The 18976-nt window shown below is 47.8% G+C and overlaps 7 protein-coding genes across 7 annotated transcripts; 3 read left to right on the top strand and 4 right to left on the bottom strand.

Moving 5' to 3' along the window:
* Window positions 1-163: 163 nt before the first annotated feature.
* On the top strand, window positions 164-833 carry EYB26_004657 (uncharacterized protein; the record flags this gene model as incomplete). The annotated part of the gene is made up of 2 exons (XM_054263948.1): window positions 164-708; window positions 767-833. 2 exons carry the CDS (start codon window positions 164-166, stop codon window positions 831-833), a joined length of 612 nt encoding a protein of 203 aa, XP_054119923.1.
* A 131-nt stretch (window positions 834-964) lies between these two features.
* EYB26_004656 (uncharacterized protein) lies at window positions 965-2995 on the bottom strand (the record flags this gene model as incomplete). The annotated part of the gene is made up of 2 exons (XM_054263947.1): window positions 965-2034; window positions 2095-2995. The coding sequence occupies 2 exons, from the start codon at window positions 2993-2995 to the stop codon at window positions 965-967; spliced, it is 1971 nt and encodes a 656-aa protein (XP_054119922.1).
* Window positions 2996-3440: 445 nt separating this feature from the next.
* On the bottom strand, window positions 3441-5905 carry EYB26_004655 (uncharacterized protein; the record flags this gene model as incomplete). The annotated part of the gene is made up of 2 exons (XM_054263946.1): window positions 3441-4199; window positions 4262-5905. 2 exons carry the CDS (start codon window positions 5903-5905, stop codon window positions 3441-3443), a joined length of 2403 nt encoding a protein of 800 aa, XP_054119921.1.
* A 1230-nt stretch (window positions 5906-7135) lies between these two features.
* Window positions 7136-7617, bottom strand: EYB26_004654 (uncharacterized protein; the record flags this gene model as incomplete). The annotated part of the gene is made up of 2 exons (XM_054263945.1): window positions 7136-7219; window positions 7294-7617. The coding sequence occupies 2 exons, from the start codon at window positions 7615-7617 to the stop codon at window positions 7136-7138; spliced, it is 408 nt and encodes a 135-aa protein (XP_054119920.1).
* Window positions 7618-8123: 506 nt separating this feature from the next.
* EYB26_004653 (uncharacterized protein) lies at window positions 8124-11407 on the top strand (the record flags this gene model as incomplete). The annotated part of the gene is made up of 5 exons (XM_054263944.1): window positions 8124-8515; window positions 8582-9218; window positions 9280-10261; window positions 10313-11028; window positions 11081-11407. The coding sequence occupies 5 exons, from the start codon at window positions 8124-8126 to the stop codon at window positions 11405-11407; spliced, it is 3054 nt and encodes a 1017-aa protein (XP_054119919.1).
* A 476-nt stretch (window positions 11408-11883) lies between these two features.
* On the bottom strand, window positions 11884-15479 carry EYB26_004652 (uncharacterized protein; the record flags this gene model as incomplete). The annotated part of the gene is made up of 5 exons (XM_054263943.1): window positions 11884-12196; window positions 12253-12416; window positions 12472-13377; window positions 13431-15244; window positions 15323-15479. The coding sequence occupies 5 exons, from the start codon at window positions 15477-15479 to the stop codon at window positions 11884-11886; spliced, it is 3354 nt and encodes a 1117-aa protein (XP_054119918.1).
* A 968-nt stretch (window positions 15480-16447) lies between these two features.
* EYB26_004651 (uncharacterized protein) lies at window positions 16448-17754 on the top strand (the record flags this gene model as incomplete). The annotated part of the gene is made up of 3 exons (XM_054263942.1): window positions 16448-16682; window positions 16755-17430; window positions 17496-17754. 3 exons carry the CDS (start codon window positions 16448-16450, stop codon window positions 17752-17754), a joined length of 1170 nt encoding a protein of 389 aa, XP_054119917.1.
* Window positions 17755-18976: the final 1222 nt, after the last annotated feature.

Genomic DNA, 18976 nt, shown 5'->3' with positions numbered 1-18976 from the left:
GGCGCTTAATCCGCGCGGGGGGCTCGACTCTCGAGACGACGACGCAGCGGCTTACGGCTTTACCTATTCCATCTATCCAGACCTAACTAACTAGTTATCTAACCCGAGTAAGTTATCCGACAACACTCTCACCAACGGAATACAGCCAAATCAATGTGACAAAATGCGCAACCTAGTCTCCCTCCTCAACCTCTGCCTCATATCCATATTCATTGGGCTTGTCCAATGCAGGTCCGCTGACCTCCCTAACGCCGCGGACATCTATCACTGGGCCGTCAATGTGCCGCAACCTTCACTTCTGGCCAAGGTAGCTTATGACCCCGACACGCTCGAGAGCAAAGTCCTTTCGTACACGCCTCCTACCGTCGAGAATAGCGACAATGACTTGAGATACCGGGTAGGATTTTATACAACTGCCGCGGATGGTTCGAAACAATGGGTTGGAAGTCTGGTTTTGCAGTCGGCGTTGACAACCACCTCAGCGACGCAGCATAATTATTTGCAACTATATCTTAGTGGTTCACAACAGCATGAACTGTATCATGTTTCTCTCTCCAAGAAATATAATGCGGATGAGTCCTCGGAATCGATAGGCGTGGAGCTTGTGTATCCCAGTGCTGGTGCATTACCTGAGCTGAACAAGCCCATTGTTGTTAGTCCGGATGGCACTGGGCCTCAGGAAGTGGTTGAGAAGACTTTCTTCCAGAAGTAAGTCAATCCATAAAGTTGTTCGTGTTTTTAACATTGCTAACATGGCTGCGTATAGGTACTGGTGGGTGTTGATGATTGTTGCAGTATTGACGCTGTCGGGAGGCGGAGGAGAAGGTCAATAAACGACAGATAGCCGATAGGAAAGATGTGAGAATAAACATGGATGCTATGGTACATGATCCTGAATAGATTAGCTTCCGATGCCTCGAGCAACGATTCTATGTACACTATACTGTTTATACAACCTAACTCCTTAATCCGATGAATCCTCTGCTGAGTCCTCTGCTGAATCAACTGCCGATTCCTCATATGAATCATCTGCTGACTCTCCCGCTGAATCCCCCCCTGCATCCTCTACCGAGGTCTCTGCTACTTCCCTTGAACCATCCTCTGGGTATTCCTTTGGTACGAATGGCTCATGCTCCAGAACCGATATATGCTCAAGATCCATGTTCACAGTGCTCCGTCTCCGGCGTGCTTGCGGCCTCAAATCCCACGTCATCAATCCGCGATCCGTCAAACCCACGATAATATCATCATTCTCTGTAAACATGAGCTTGAAGCAAACTGCTCCCATGCGTATTATCACAGGACGCAGCTCAATCATATCATTGTCGTCCATTCTCTCCCCCGAAATCCAGGATTGTGGATAGTAGTTACTGCGATCAAACGAAATAACCTCCTTCGGGTTCAAGGGCCACACATACAGTGTGTCCCACTGCATTACCGCAATACGCTTGCCGTTCGGCGATATAGCAAAACGGCAACCTATCGTGCTAACTGATGAATCCGGATAATCGCAAAGTCGTGCCACGGGCAACCATCGTGACAGGCGCCGACCCCTCTCCAGGTTCGTCTGGTGGGTGCAACGAAGAGCATTCGCAGCAGTATGCGATATAAACAAACAGGCCATTGTAAATCCTTCGACGCGGTCAGCAGATATGCCATAGGAAAGGTATCTCCAGTGGCAGACCGGGGTCCCCTGGAGAGTACGTGTGTCATGTGTAGCGAAGAAGGGGATTTCTACAGCAAAGGAAAGTTCTAGTGACTCTCCTATCCGAACATTGGCATAATTTCTGTGTGCGCTTGTGGGCACAAACGACGAAGCCGTGGTGCTCTGGTAGCCAAGGTTATGATAATACCCAAACATAGCGGAACCTCGATGGGTGTACAGTAACTGTCTCGAGTCATTGAATCTGAGGTCGGCTACTGCCCCTAGAGTCGAGACTTCCTGATGATGCGAAAGTTCGATTTTGTTGGGGTCTCTGGCTGCTACCCACAGGCCCTGCTCGTCAACAAATCTGGTTGACTTATATGAAGTGACTATTCTCACAGTTAGCACTGATCATTTCATATGCCAGGGTGGAAAAATGGTAGACAGACAGGAAGTTCCTTGGGTGACAGGCCAATGATAATGTTCGCGAGCATCCCAGCAAGCCTTGTATATGTCAACATTATGATCGTTTCCATTGGTCTGCTCCCATGATATAGCGAATTCTTGATGATGCATGGCCGCCAACGCATTGACTTTGAAGCCATCGTCTGCCTGAATTTCGCAGATTGTCGTCCGACACTCTCCTGGGCCTATTGGTTGTCTGGGAGTAGCCTCAAGGAATAGCTGAAAATACGCCTTCTGAGTTCGCTCTCGCTCCCGCTGCAATTCTTGACTGAAGAAAGAAGGGGCTGACTCTAGGCCATCTGCTTCCGTTTCAGGACCCTTCTCTTCAGCCTTGACGAGGACACCCAGCAGATGTTTGTGATCGGTGGCATATGTGCTCTTGATGATGCTGACACGTTCCGCGTTCAAGAACGGTATCAAGACGGGCAAAGAGCATGTTTGAGTATTCTCTATATTGATCGTTCCATCGACACCTGCTAGACAATGATAGATCCTGTCGTCACCTTTGAAAACCAAAGCTATAGCTTTCCCATCTTTTTTATTACACATCGAGGACGCTGAGATGTCAATGACTTTGCCATCGAAAGTGTATATTATGCAGTCAAAATCAGACTCTCCATAAAGTAAATGTTCGCTAGCCCCTCGTCGAAGCAGCAAGAAGAGTTCTCGCGTAGTCAATCGCTCAACATCATCATGCGATTTCGGATCAGATTGCGATCTGAATCCTGGGCCGGGGTTTGTTTTCATGTGATGTAGAATGACATCTCGAGAAGATGAGGCAATTATATATAGGGCGCGACAGCTCAGAGCAGCCTGTAGATATGCTGAGGTACAGCAATGTTTAAGTACAAGCTGTACAAGTTCTGCTGGGAGGTTGAGCAGCATGTTTTCAAGGTTATTGGTGACGACGCTCCTGAGGAAGGAGGACCTTTGTTTTGACGTTGCCAAAATTAGTGTTTGTATATTTCCTTCCGGCTTGAATGACCTCCCTCACTCCTCAAAAACAATTGCTAATTTGAAATTTTTTTTGATTTGAATTCATTCTAATGACTTCTTATGTAGCGGATGGACAACGCTAAAGTGGCGGTGTTGTTGCCTGGTCGTCAAAACATCCATCAGATCTCGCTTAAGGCTGAATCCTATTTTAGTTTCCCGTGACAGCCTCATTGCCTAGACCTTCATTATTTCAAGAAAATATAATTTCTGGCATGGGTCAAAATATCTAATTCAAGACAAAATAGGGTATCCTCTAATGCTATATATACCTAGTCTAACTATAGAACTCGTACTCCTCTGTATGGCTTATGGCTCTCCCAATTTCATCTGCCATCTATGCATCATGCAACGCAGCCCATTCCAAAACCGTTTCATAACAAAGTACAAACTGACTCAGATTCTGTACCATACTGGGACGTTGAGTTCGGAAATCCTCAACTGTCTTGGCGATCAGATCCGTGGAGTCGTCATAAATCCATTTCTCGTTGTCATCGTTATTCTTTCTATCGTCGTCATTTGTGGTGGCTCGTTTCGTGCGCTGTTGTTTGAGCATGTCCAATACACTGTCGACTGTGCAAAAAGTGCCTGTTCGACCACATCCGGCGCTGCAGTGGACCACAATAGGCCGAAAACCTGGTGGCTGGGCGTCTTCAGCGCTGAATTTGATTGGACTGCTGCCCCTGGTAATTTTATTGCATTGTTCAATAAGGTTCAACAAATGACTCGGTTGCGATGTCGTTCCAAAATCGGGCCAGTACGAGTATTGCAGTTGGGTGATTTCCCGGATCGGCTTGAAAGGATAGTCGGAATGTGAGAGGGTGAAGTGCCGGACAAGAATATAAGGCCGCTCATCTTCAGCACTGTACAGGCCTTCTGAAGAAGGTTTCTTTTCAGAAGCCGACGAATGCTCCGGCGTTTCAGTGTCTGTTTGCAAGTCCACATATACGCGTCTCTCTCCGAGAGCCTTGACTTTGAAAGGACCGTAACTGTTGGTATTCCAATACGGATGGCACTTGATTTGTCCTCGCTCCATCTCAGCTGTAAGGGCTACAATCACGCGGACGTCGTGTTCCCAAACCACACGCCAGAAATCCTAGATGCATTGTGAGCCTAAGAACTATATAATAATGACGAGTTTTGCAAGCAAGTACTTACGGCGAATGTGTCTGGTATAGGTGCCTGTGTGGCAATGTACATCTTGTTGGTAAGCTTCGCTCCCACGTAATTTGCATTAATGTAATCACAGGCACCAGAAGGAACATCCTGAAGTCGAACTCGAGAATGGTCGAATGGATAGATATCATTATACCTGTTCTTTGATCCTTTCTCGATTCCGGCAACACGGAATTTGGTTGAGGACTTTTCATCGTAATTGGCATGGGAGTCTAGGGCCTCTCGCATGCGATGCAGCTCGCGCTGCTCAATCTTCAAGAATTTCTGCGATACATCGTGTCCTTTGTCTTCATAAGCTGATGCCATGCGAAGCCACTCTGGAAGATGTTTGGCATGTTCAGGTGTCAATCCATTCGGAAGTTTGACGGGTATCTGACCAACACCGCCGACCAGATCCATGTTCTGCCGAATATTACAGAAGAATGGCTCGGCTGGAGCAGCAGCTGGTAATGAGCAACCTCCGGCTACTGGCACAGTAGATGCAAGATTTAAGCTCATTGGCCGGGCTGGCATGCCCGATGGGTTGGCTTTGTTTTGGCGCTGCTGTCGTATTTGGTTGGGAAAGCGGCCAGCAAAGGCTGTGAAACCTCCACGCAATATCCTTGCTTCACCACGCCAGCCTTCCACCTTGAACTTCTTAAGTACATTCATAAGCTGTGTGGCATCTCTTGTTTGTTCCGTATGTGAGTCGTATACTATTATATAGGCACATTGTTTCCAAGACAAGAACTTTCTTCTCTCAGATTCGTTGGTGAACGTATCCTTGAGCTTGTCAGTGTTGAAAGAGGGCCTCTTCAAAAGCGTTGTGGGTATGCAGAGGTTGAGGGATTCCATGATATTTGCTTGCGAAAACTGAGGATAGGGCCGAATATCAAGCAGCAATGTCTTCTCTGGTGATGCTTGAAGTAACCGTTGACAATCTTCAACCGAAATGAAGCTGATGGACTGCTGGTCTATAGGTGTTGGGAGTGTCTCTGCGCGCCGACGATCTTCGCCGCTAGAGTTTGATAACGGATAGTGTGTAATTACCGGCAAAGACAAGCTAGTATTTACACGGCTGTTGTCTTCACCTTGAATGTTTGTTCCTGGAGTAGACTGATATATGCCGGGCGAATAAGTATTTGGGAAGCCAAAAGAAGGTACTTGGTTGGACTGTCCTCGCTGAAGATTTTCCGTGGGTGAGATTTGCATGGGTGAAGCATGAACATGAGTGCCCAGGTAGGTAGTGTGAGATTCCAGCAAACCACCTGCCTGAATGCCAGGCCCAAACGAGCGTGAGAACTTCGTGTTCCGTCGTAAGTCCGGCTGGTTTGTGGCGGTATCATGAGCAGCATGCTCTCCCGTTCGCGAGTGACCTTGTTCCTCGGCCCGATAACTAGAGCCCACTAAGCTTATCATATGCGTTTGCTCGGGATTTGGTGATACTTTCTGTAACTTTGGACTGGGTATTGAAGAATATGACTGCGAAAACATATCCCAGTTCTTCTTGGTGTGTGGCCCTGGATTGGATCCTGGTGGGCTTCCATAGTTGTCCACAGGAAGACCAAAGTAGTTTGTACTCACAGCTGATCCACCAGAGCCGCCACCATCAGAAGAATCCCTCGGACACAAGAACGGAGATGACATGGTGCCTTTAAAAGTCGAGTGTTGTATAGGATGATGATGATGATGAGTAGTCGACGTATTCAAGATATCGTCCAGTTGCCCCCGGGAATGATGGTCTACAGCCCACGGCAATGACGAAGGTGACTGCCTTGTTTTTGGTGAACCCTGCATAGTAGGCCTTTTAGAGCAGGAGATTCTTCGAATTGTAAACCCAATGGCACCCCTTATCCATATTGCAACTCAGGCTGCGATTGAACGTGAAAAGATCCAAAACATGCTCCAGGTGAAGTGACGTTGTGTAACCAGTTAATCTCCTCAATACGAGATTGCAAATGTCAAGTAAGACGATGTATGAAGGGTGCTAGGGTCGGATACATCGAGATCGAGCAATATCCTAGGGTACCGGCAGCCCAGCGCGGTGGCAGCCAGACAGGTTTATAAATACTGATATGACCAACGGCTGAGAGCTCAACTATCGCCGGCGTCAGTCATAGAAGGGGCGGATCTGGGGAGTACGGTCGATTCCTTTTTCTTCCTTTTTTTTCTCGGGAGGCTTGTGAGTGGGGAAGTACTGATATCACTGATCAGCCTGGAGTGGTATAGGCAGCGCCTCTAGTTTTCGAGCGAATGCTAATGGGGAAGCAGTGCAAGAGAGGGAGAGGGAGCGTGAGAGAGAGAGAGAGAGAGAGAGAGAGAGGGAAGGAGAGGTGACGGCTGGCTGTGTCGTCGTACCAGGTGAGTGAGCTAGTGAGTAGACGGGATCGGAGAAACCGCGGTCGAGCAATGACGTTATGCCGCACAGAAAGGCCCGTCTGGAACCTCAGGAACCTGCCAACACAGGCGGTGGCGATGAGTGACGACTCTTTCTTATTGCTCTCTATATACATGCTACTGCATACTAGTAATATTAGTAGTAAGTAGCACAGCTGTTATTCCATGTGACCATCGCCATGACTGGTATACACCTATGGGTTGTAAGGTTTCAAAAGAACCACTACGGAACTTGGCTTTGCGCCACCGCTGCTGCATCGTCATCACCTGCCATCATTCTTCGACCTCGCGCTACGTTCTATACATCACGCATAGACGACTGTCCAGAATATTCGAGCGCATTGGATATATGCGAATATGTTCATCGTAGATCCCGTAAAATATGATACAATATGATACATCGAATGAGAACGGCTGGAAATAATATTATACAGGTTCGTATCCCAAGGTCGGATAACGTGGTGCTGACCAGACAATGCCCTAATCAAATCGACCGTCTGGTTCTCCCTTGAAGCGTTTCACCCTGGTCTGTTCCCAGTCGTCGAGATCCTTCGCCATCAGTTTCTAGAATCAGTACTGAGTAAGCATTCCGTACCACCCCAAACCTGAACAGAAATAGAGGTTGCCACAATACTTACGTAGTATTCTTCTCTGTCGCTACCAACAATGTGTCTCCGAGGGTTTCTCCTGATTGACTCCTCCCCGTTCTCGCCCTTCAACCCGAGTTGCATAGCCTCCTCCTGATCGAGCTGGCGCACTTTGCGGTCATGGCGTTCATATCGTAGGGCAGTGGCAGGAGTGAGCACGAACGATGCTGCAACGATGACCGTAATAAACGGTAGGCCGAAGAGGAGGAAAGGGTGTTTGGGCAACTTGGCTCTGTAAATTGTTCCTAGGCGTTCTCCTAGCGTTGAAGAAGCTGTGGTAGCTCGTCGAAATGTCTTTGACCCGAAAGCCGGCATTTTGTAGTGTCGTCAGTGCCCTAGCACCCTTCAGCGGATGCGCGTATGATGAATAACCAAGATGAAAACGAACTTGCTGCGATGAACAAAGGCGCTCTATGGATTATAGTAAAAAACAATAGCCACTGCTATTGATGGATGACTGTTGAACTTGAAGTCCGATTGTTCTGAAAATTGGCGGCCGGCGCGATCTGACCGTTCCTTCCATGTGGGGCATAGCTTGCGGGTTACAGTAACGGGTAACCAGCCTAAAGAATTTACTTCTTAGTTTGTTTCTCAAGCAACCTTAACCTCAACATCCGTTGCTCAATAGAGCTATCGCGTTGTGTCTTAGAGACCTCAAATTTAATTTGTTGGAATACTTGTGAAGGCAATGAACATCTGACTTACACGATACGCCAAATCTCGACAAACACCTTGCAGAAAGCGAGAGGTGTCGCTACCAGCAACTTGAAGAAACAAAAGAACTTGTCCACTCGGCCGTTTCAGGACTTTGACAAGCAAATATGGCTTCAGGAGGATTTGGTGGCTCACTCTTCGGAGGAAATAAAGGATCATCGATTTTAGGAACCGGCCAGCCCGCGCAAGCAGGCACCTCAGGCTTGTTTTCTACAAATCAACAACCGATTCAACAGCAGCCGCAACCACAGCAGACATCACAGAACCCACTGCCACCGCTGGCACAATCGACGCAATCCACCCAAGCTACACAGCCTGCCTTCTTCAACAGCCTCCTGGAACGAGGAAAGAAACGTCCATTTGCCGCTGGGTCGCAGGATAACAGTTATGGGGAATTGCCTAGCCTTCAGTTAGGCCTTGATGATATTCGCCGGAAAGCTAGGGAGCTTGGTGGCCAGGATAAAAAAGCCACGCGTCAACCAGGACGTGATCAAAAGGCGTAAGTAACCAGTAAACCATCCAACTATTTCACGGGTGGCGTTCACTAACTAGACTGATGAATAAGACATTATCTCCTCGCCGCGTCAGGTATTTCGCCGGGACATGCGCTCCGCGATCTGAAAGCCCTCGATTCTCAGGCATCTATACCCAGCCCCTTCAAGCAAGCCGAAGGCTTCGACCCTGATAATGCGAAATTCATGAAAAATGTACAACAGCGCGGTCGACAGGCTATGGTTGCAGAAAGCCTTGCCCGTGTTCACCGAGATTTTGATACCTTCTTGGAGGAAAAGGTTAACATGAATTGGGATGACCAACGCCGCAAGATCTTTCAACATTTTGGTCTATCGTCTCGGGACGATTTGGCAGGTGGTGACAGTCTCAATCGGGGCTCATTTGGGCGCTCTGCTACACATCCCAGGCAGCCCGGCGGTGCGACAGGCACTCGAAGTATATTTGGGCGCTCTGGTTTGGAGAAATCTGTAATTGGACAACCTGGTGGTTCTCTTTCCAGCTCGCAGCTTTTTGCAGATCATGGCGATAGGGGCGAAGCTGGAGTTCAGGGTCCGGACACTCGCTTTTTGCGCGAGAAGATGAGCCTCTTTGCTAGGAAGGTTGGAGATCTCAATGCGGCAAGGCTTGAGGAAAAACCATATGCCATCTTCCATGAGTTCGGCAGTGTAGAGGACCATCCTGGTGGTGATGTATGCACTCAGCAAACCACTTGTTTTTTTTTTACCTAGGCTAACAATCTAACAATCATAGGTGCCACGACAACTAGCGGGAGCCTACCAAGCTCTGATATCTATGACTGGAGAAGCACGCAATGTGACCAGTTTCGGGGAACTCGGCGCTATCAAGGAGAGGGAGTTTGCTAGTGACTATCTGAACGAATTAACCACATCAAAAGGCGCTACCAGTTTGAGGAAAAGGATCGTTGAGGGCTCTAGAGTATACCTGGAGAGGCTATTCTACTCCGAAGTTGAGGCTGTCATTGTGAAGAACCCACGTGAAGCACAACTGGGTGGAATTCCCTCGACCATCAATAGAATTCGCGCATACATCCGCCTTCGTGCTGCCAGAAAAGATCTCGCACCAGACGGAACGGAACTACAAATAGTCGGCGAAGATTACTGTTGGATTTTGATATTCTTCCTACTTCGATGCGGCTTTGTGACTGAAGCTGCGGAATATGTCAGCTCTGATCCAGGTTTCCGATCACTTGATCATAAGTTTGTTACGTACATGACCACATATGCGCAAAGCAGGAGGCTGCCGCGAGATTTGCAACAAAAGATTAATGGAGAGTACCAACAACGTCTGCGAAATGCGCCAGAGAATACCATTGATCCTTACCGGATGGCTTGTTACAAGATCATCGGTCGATGCGACCTGGGCCGCAGACGATTAGATGGTGTTGGCCAGGGCGTTGAGGATTGGATGTGGCTGCAGTTCGTTCTAGCCAGAGAAGATGACCGTGTGGAAGAATTTGCAGGGAATGTCTTTGGTCTTGAGGATATTCAAACCGACATTACAGAAATCGGTCAACGCGTATTTGCAAAAGGACAAGACACACCAGGCGGTTATGGAACATTTTTCCTCTTGCAAATATTGGGCGGCATGTTTGAACAAGCAATTTCGTATCTTGGGTCTCATGCTCCGGTTAGTGCTGTGCACTTTGCAGTTGCCCTAGATTACTACGGACTTTTGCGTGTCGCAGACTTTTATACAGGCGGAGAGGAGATTCGTAAGTTGCAGTTCTTGTTTGATGAATATGATACGCTAACCGATTCTACAGTATCCTTTACAACGAAGCAATTCCCACAGATCAACTTTGCCTACTTGATCACGCAATATACGCGTGAATTCCGGACTGGCAATGTTGAAGCAGCTATCGATTATTTTACACTTATTTGTCTGAATGCCGATTTGCCCGGTGCACTCGGAAAGTCGCAAGCATCTGTTTGTCATGAAGCCTTACGAGAGTTCATCTTGGAAACTAGAGATTTTGCGAAATTGCTGGGTGATATTAGGGCAGACGGCGTGAGAATCAAGGGTGCTATAGAACGACGACTTAAGCTCATCAAGCTCGTCGACCAAGACGAGTTCCTCAGAACGATCACAGTGCAAGCAGCAACAGTTGCAGATGACAAGGGGTTAATCGCCGACGCAGTACTTCTCTACCATCTCGCCGAGGACTACGATCATGTCATTGAAATTATCAACCGCTCTCTATCAGACACCGTCGCACTAGATCTAGGTCAATCAGTCTCAGACTTTCAACCCTTAAAGCCCAGAGTTGAACAGGGGGCGTCAGAACCGGGCAGCAGCCTCAGTTTGACGACTGTCGACGATCCCATGACTTTGGCCAGGAACATGATTAGTCTCTACAATAGCAACGCACTCTACTACCAAAAGATTCGCCAAATCCACCGCGATGCATGCGGGCTGTTGCTCCGAATGTTGAAAGCAAAGGGTCAAGTTGAAATCGGTAATTGGGCACCAGCACTAGACGTAAGTCACCCGCCATCCCCAAAAACGATTACTCCTCTAACGTTTCAAGCAGGCAATAAATGATCTCGGAATTCTGCCCCTCCGCGCAAAGGGCTCAGTACCCTACATTCGCAACGCAGCTCAATCTTTCGCATCTCTACCAAGCGTAATTTCACGAAACATTGGACCACTAATCATCTGGAGCATAACCTGCATCGGCCGCGAACGCGAGCGACTCTTTGCAGGTGCCTATGAGAACGAGATTCGTCAAGCTCTTGCTGAGGAACTGTTGGCAATGGCCAAGGATCTGATGCTATTTGCGGGTATGATTAAGTATAAGTTGCAACCGAGGGTTTATGAGACCTTGGCCAGGGCGGGGGCCGAGATTGGTGCTTTCTAATACTCATCTAGAGAGTGGAGGGAATTGGAAGGTGGTGAATAGGTCTAGGATTGTTATCATAGTTGATTACACATATTGGTTGGTTCAAAAGCTTCTACTCAATAATCAAGGACATTGTTTTCGTGTATTCTTCAACCCCGGGGCCTTTCATATTTATATCAGACAAATCAAGGTGTCCATCTGTCTACGTATCTAAATGTCTTGAGGCATCAAGCCATAGACGACCAAGTGAATATATTATTACTACTATAAGGATATGATCTTCATATGCACACAAACCTCAGACCAAAACATGCTGGGAAACTTGCAACAAAAACAATGCAGGACAAAAAACAAAACAAAAAAATGAAGAAGCCCGAACAAAAAAAAGAGAACAATCTTAAATGCAACGGCAATGACTACATAACCAAAAACAGAACAAGCTTTATACAATGCAAAAATAATAGACGGGTATAATCAACGCGGTTGTAAGAGGGTTATAGTTCCACTGCTGGAGAGGCGGGTGCAGGGAATGCAATGCCACTCTTACCTTGTCCAATGGTATAAAATTTCCCGCCGGCAGTTGAATACGATGATGACGATGAGCCGAGTGCCAATGTATCGAATCTGTCGATGCCGTGGGTGTCAAGGTCATTGTAGCCAGATAGATAGAAGCCGATTATGACGACTAGGTAGGTCAAGACTAAGATTGAGCCTTTGAAGTAGTTACTCTTCCCTTCTCCGTAGACGTAGGAAAGGAGGAAGACGCAGAGGATGACGGTTATCATGTCCCATTGTGGGAAGATGAGACTGCCAATCAATGTTAGTGGTGACTTTAATCATAAAGGTAGAGACATGAAGCGTACTTGAATGAGTGGCTGACCAGGTCAGCCGGGTCAATGAATCGCGCATTCACAGCACTGTATAGTACGAGTGCTGGAATTTGAAGTAAGCAGACTTGAAGCGCATATGCGGAACCGATCTCCATGGAAAGCGCAATGTTTCCATTCATCGCAAACGAAATGGCATTCTAGACACGCAACTCGGTTAGTGCCGATGTAGCATAAACAATTCGGAGAACATACTAGAAACTCAGTTGTATTCGGCACCAAGGCAAACAATGTAATGCCCAGAAATTTTTCATCTATGTCCACGCTTTCTAAAACGACATCCACAGTGTCGACGAGGATCTCAGCAATGATGGCGTAGAGAACTGTGGCGCCAAGGAGTATAATTGCACTCTTCGTTTTGCTCCAATTTGGTGCATCATGGCCTCCGCCAGCATGTGCTTCCACTGGTACACCAGTAAATTCGTGCTCCTCAGTAATAGGTGTCGGTTGACTCGTAGCCTTGGCATCTTGCGCCCGTCCTATGGCTTGTGGGTTCACAGATGTTCTGCGATGATTACGAGTGGAATCGCGTGCGGCTACTGTTGCAGCAGTCGCCGCGACTTCAGCTACTTGACGTGCGAGGTTTTCATTATCTTCTTCGGTAAGGCCGCGAAGGTGCAACCCGTGTTGATCATCCGGAGACTTGGACAGGCTTGGATCCAAATGAGGCGATATTCCATCAATGGAGCCGGATTCAAAGCCCTCATGTGGCAGCCCAATCTGCTGCAATGAGTGTCCCAAGATACGTTTGTACAGTTGAGACTCTCGAATGCTGTTAGATTGGATATCTCCTCCTCCAACATTGGACAGGCCATTTGCGAGTTGAGCATGTCGCGAGTCGTGCATAGAGACTTCAACGCCTGGAGCAGCTGCTTTCTTCTCATCTCCATCAGTTGCCCATATGACCGCAGCATGGGTTCGAAGAGTAAACCAGAGGCCGATAATATATGATAAAAACAGGAAAAATGCCGCAAACCAGCAGAATGGCTGTACGGCTTTGCGGAAAAAGTCATCATTTACAGCAGGAGCTTGTGAGTAATAACATCGTCGGCAATCACGTTCATCCATTGAATTGGCGCATGACCGACAATTAAGCTCGTGCTGTAGGAGTTAGCATTCGAAAACAAATTCATACGTGTAGGGTAGATACATACACTGCCGTATATTTGATAGAACAAAGTCGGTCCAAATGCAGCAATCACCGCGAACAATAACATGGTCGACGTAACACCTGCAGACTTCACATTGAATCTCTGAGTCTTACGTCGAATTGCACCAAAACACATTGATAAACCAGGAAGAAATAGAATACCAGCAAATATACTGCCAATCAAACTTCCTTCAACCAACTGTGCTTTGCCCTGTCCGAGAGCAACGCAGTAGAGAAAGACTTCTACTACTGTGGAAAAAAAGGCGTTGATAGCAGCACCCAGTCCCATCGAAGATTGAGCGGAAATGGAAGCCACTGCTTGGCCGATGAAGTATGCCAGAGGAATGATCGACAAAAGGGACAGTGTGAAGACCAGTCCTGGATGCGTTAACCATGACTCCAACCCGAAAGCCACATCAAGCACCCAGTAGTCGAAAATGACAAAGGCAACAATGCTCAAGAGGTTGAAAAGAAAGATATTAGTTCCATCAATAGTATACTTCCAATAACGCAGGCCGGCCGCCCGGTAAGTACACAAAAGGATGGAAGAAGAAGGGCCGGATGGCAAGCGAGTGTATGCGGCATCGGCATGGAAAGACAACGCAAGAGGATGGCGACGAAGATGGTCCACAAGGATATTCATCACGCGACCCATGGGTATCAAGAAGACAAGCAACCAGCAGACCAAAGACACCAAAAACATCAATGGGCCTGTGAGGAAATAGAAGAATGCAAAGAAAACAACTCTGGCTAAGCTCCATTCGCCACGGCCGAACAGTCTTCGTTTAGGCCGGGAAGCATTCGTTCCAAGGCGACCACCTCTGCCAGTGCGTCCGAGAAGACTGTCATGTTCGCTGTACCCCGACTCGATGCTACTCCGTCGTCGACCAACAAGAGATCGACTGTGGGTGGGACCGAAGAACAATCGTCCGTGTTCTAAATCTCCGCTCTGCCACTGCTCATATTCACTGATACTGCGTCCTTCACCTTCATCCTCGTCGACATAATGCTCATCTGTTTCGAGCCGCACGAATGAACCGAAGGGATAAAGCATATATCGGGATAGACCAAAAAAGACGTTTCCATACTCTCTAGCATGGGGCGAGAAAATGCACAAATAACAAGCAATGCCACCGACCAAGGCAGCAGCAGCAAGCCACCATCCGAATATAAATGACCACATCAAATTGACTAGGAATAACAGGTTACTCACTCGGCCGCCGGGCGATGAGTGAATGTCTCCTTCAGCAGTCTTTTCAACAGAGCGATTCTTCTTGTACAAGGCAGGTTTCCAAATCCTAATACCAAATGGATGGGTTTCATTGATGGCTGCTTGACGGTCTCTCAACGTAAAACTCTCCGCATCGCTGAGGTTGCCGGCGTCGTCGTTGTCATCTCCGTTCATATCTTCCAAGTCGGTCTCTCCAGAGTTGCTCGGTCCCGCTTCAGGAAGTGTTAGGTCATCATCGTCATTTTGCCAGCCATCTTTCGGAGCCGATGCATTGTTTCTCCTCCTCAATGTCGAATTCTTAATGGTTATGGGAAGGATTCTGGGTGAAGGCTGGGCGGGTGTACTCGTCTGCTGATGGGCTTGATGCAAGGCATTGTCCTGCTCTACTTCATAGGGGTCGTCATCGACAGAGAACTCTTGGCCTCGGTATGGCTTTGAAGACATTCGGCGTAGGGTGGACGGCTTTCTTGTCCGCTCAATTTGGGGCCCGATGTTGGGGGATTGAGGAGGCTGAGGTCGACCAGCTTGAGAGCGTAGAGATTCATCTTCCGTCGGATTTGCCCGTCCGGAAGCCTGTGTGATAGATCCTAAAAGTCACAAATGAGTTTCGAAAAGCTGGGATGAGGTGGAATTTGGGTCAGAAGGGAGGGAGGAGCGGGAAGTACCATAACTACGACCTGGCCTGGGCCATTGGGATATATCTCTGAAGGACGGCGCATCTTCGTCAGTCTGCACAATGGGAGCATAAATCGACGACTCGTTTTCCGTAAATGAGTCTTCCAGAGGACGCGACGATTCGCCTCGCGATTCGTGGTCGGCCATCGTGACAGCTGTTGGACGCTGTGGCGAGTGTCGTCGATAATCAGGCTGCTAAGATAAGGTTCGAATTCGCGTGGCGCTCGTTTGCCATGCAATATAGTTTGATCTACCTCACGCGTTCGTAATGACGGCTCTTATCAAGCATGTTGTGTAGTTAAATAGAGGTTGGGGGCGTCCCCGAACGCTCGTGAAGATATTTGAGGTTGAAGGAGGAGATATGCAAGTGGAAGGAGGCAGGCGGAACAAGCAGGTTAGTTTATCCTTGGTAGTCGTAGCTCACTCACGGGATCAGCCCGCTTTACTTTGATAGTTGGACTAAAAACACTTGCCTACAGCTTACTATGTCCTTGAGTAGAGATAGTGGGATTCTAGTAATAAGTTGTTCTTGATCATTGTAACTACGAGCTGAAGAAAGCGAGTCGTAAGTGAAAATTCCATCGTATTCGAGATAACCAGAAGGTATAGCTATGATTTGGCCGTTTCTGCGCTTGATCTGGGGTTGTAAGGTGCTGAATCACGGGTGTGCCTATTGAAGAAGCAAGCCATGACGGACAGCCGAGTAGCCTTTTGGAATCGAATAAAAATTTCAATTTATATAGTTATCGTGGTAAGCGTTTGATACTCTGAATGTTTTGTTTCTCAGTGGAGGAAGGAAGCTCTTGGTGGGGAACGGCAAAGCCACACATAGATATGTAATCTGTGGCTAGTGGATGTGGCTAGTGTCACGCTGGCAGCTCTTGCGTCCCGTCCGCCATGGAAGCTCATCCATCGATCCCGAGATCAACACCTTCGTCATCTATCAAACAGCTTGCCTTTCATCACAACCAGCTTCCACGTTTGTAAAGTCTAGTCGCTCGTCAACAGGCTTCTCGATATATCTTACAGATTCTCACGGAACGCCGGATATAATCTGACAACACCTGTACTGTCGAAGGAGCTGTCGACGGAGCCGTCTCCTCGTCTCATCAATCATGGCGTTGGACAACTACTATCGTAACAAAATCGAGAGCATGAAGCTCGAGATCATACAAGGCCAAGCAGTTTTACGAAGGTTAGAAGCTCAACGCAATGATTACAACTCCAGAGTCCGTCTTTTGAGGGAAGAGCTAGGCTTGCTGCAACAGCCTGGATCCTATGTTGGTGAGGTGGTCAAGGTGATGGGCACCAAGAAGGTGCTCGTCAAGGTTCATCCAGAGGGAAAATACGGTTTGTCTTTCCACACGTGGCATAAGGAAGAGATGATTTGGAGTGAGTACGTGCTAATCATTGAGTGTCTAGTGGTCGACATTGCCGATAACGTCGATGTTTCCAAACTCACCGTTGGCAAGCGTGTTTCCTTGCTTTCTGATACATATAAGCTCGAAAAGATGCTTCCGTCTTCCGTCGATCCTCTCGTGTCGCTGATGATGGTCGAAAAGGTTCCAGACAGTACTTACGATATGATCGGTGGACTTGACCAACAAATCAAGGAAATCAAAGAAGTTATCGAGCTTGGATTGAAACACCCTGAACTCTTCGAATCGCTCGGTATCGCCCAACCCAAGGGAGTGCTGCTTTACGGACCGCCGGGTACGGGAAAGACACTACTGGCACGAGCGGTTGCTCATCACGCAGACTGCAAGTTCATTCGAGTTAGCGGTTCGGAACTGGTACAAAAGTATATCGGTGAGGGAAGTCGAATGGTGCGAGAGTTGTTCGTGATGGCTAGAGAGCATGCTCCTAGTATCATCTTCATGGACGAGATTGACAGCATCGGATCCAGTCGAGTTGAGGGTAGTAGTGGCGGTGATTCTGAGGTTCAGCGAACAATGTTGGAACTGTTGAACCAGCTGGATGGTTTTGAGCCCACCAAGAACATCAAAATTATTATGGCAACCAATCGATTGGATATTCTCGACCCTGCACTGCTTCGACCTGGACGTATTGACCGAAAGATTGAATTCCCACCTCCTACGTATGTCCTGCCTGCTCGGATGAATTTTCTATCTCTTTTTGTAGTTTCTTGCTGACCGTTTTTAGGGTGGAAGCTCGAGCGGACATTCTACGCATTCACTCGCGATCCATGAACCTGACGCGCGGTATCAACCTGACCAAGATTGCCGAGAAGATGAACGGATGCTCCGGAGCCGAGTTGAAGGGTGTCTGCACAGAGGCCGGCATGTATGCCTTGCGAGAACGACGAGTGCATGTGACTCAGGAAGACTTTGACTTGGCGACGGCCAAGATCTTGAACAAGCACGACGACAAGGAGGTCAGTCTGGGCAAGGTCTGGAAATAGACAAGACGCGTATGTGTGTGTGTCGTTGGGCATGCTGGCGTTTGTGCCCGCAAAATTCATTCAGCATTGAATATTCATACACCATTGTTTGATCGACGAGCCAAGCATTGGCATGACTTCATTGGCATGGACTGTTGAGAACTATGTAATTTAGAATCATAGCGAGCTAAACGAGTGTTGTACTACTTATGTACTTATGTACTAACTGCATGTTGTAATCTGATCTGGTCTGCCTTGATTTTCAGATCTAACGCCTTTCTCTCTCGGATTGTGAGTCGCTTGGCATATCTGGGCATGCACTACGTAGTATCATGCAGAATGAGCAGTCGTGGATATACACGTAGACTATCACCAGCTGCAAGTCATGCTATGGTATGTAATACTATGTATGCCAGTCAGTACCATACTACCAACACCTCGACACGACGTTACAGAGTACGGAGTAGTCTAAAGAGATCTAGAAGACTAGAAGCAGATAGTACGACCCACCGCCCCGGCGCGTGACCTTTCCTTTCTTTTTTTCTTCAGTGGAGATTGCGGGGCGACGCTTCTTAGTGTAATCGGCGATACACTCAGTCGATCTTTGCTTTTTGCACGTACGTACTAGAGTCTCTAGTAACTGGTAATTCGTGTGCATTTACTGTCGTATTCCCTCGCGGACACAAGAGTCGTACGTGCTCCACAGGATTCCTCTGCTCCGTACGCACTGCCAGTCACCAAATGCGTGGTCTGTCAGCAGATGAGACCGCCATCGGCATACATACTATTACATGGTACATATCATCATGACACTGATTCTGGGAGACTGTGTCGGCCAGCTTGGGGGGCCTTGCATGGTCCCGAACGGCTTGGCCAGTTGTTCACTCACGGTGGACTCTACGGCGTAGATCTATTTAGCCTTCGAACTCTGTCTTATTAGCCGGCTTAATGATTGATTGACTGATGAGACGAATCTATTATTCCATGAATACCGCGGTCACCGAAAGATAGGCTATTGGTCTGTGAGGTACACTAGTCTCTTTTGCTTCACCTGAATCTACTCCATTTGTTTGTCTGTTGTACTACAGTCTGCCTCAGCAGTTGACAGATGTCATATAATCCTGCCTTATCTTCATTCTTCCTCCTTACTTCTTACGCACCTTTTGTCTTCAGAGAAAAGAGAAAAAAAATAGTAAAGGCCGGACCACGCCGACCCACTGGCACGTTTTCCTTCCCACTTTTA

Source organism: Talaromyces marneffei, chromosome 3, assembly GCF_009556855.1.
Source record: "Talaromyces marneffei chromosome 3, complete sequence".
Classification (NCBI taxonomy): Eukaryota; Fungi; Ascomycota; class Eurotiomycetes; order Eurotiales; family Trichocomaceae; genus Talaromyces; species Talaromyces marneffei.
This window is presented reverse-complemented; position numbering and strand designations above follow the sequence as displayed.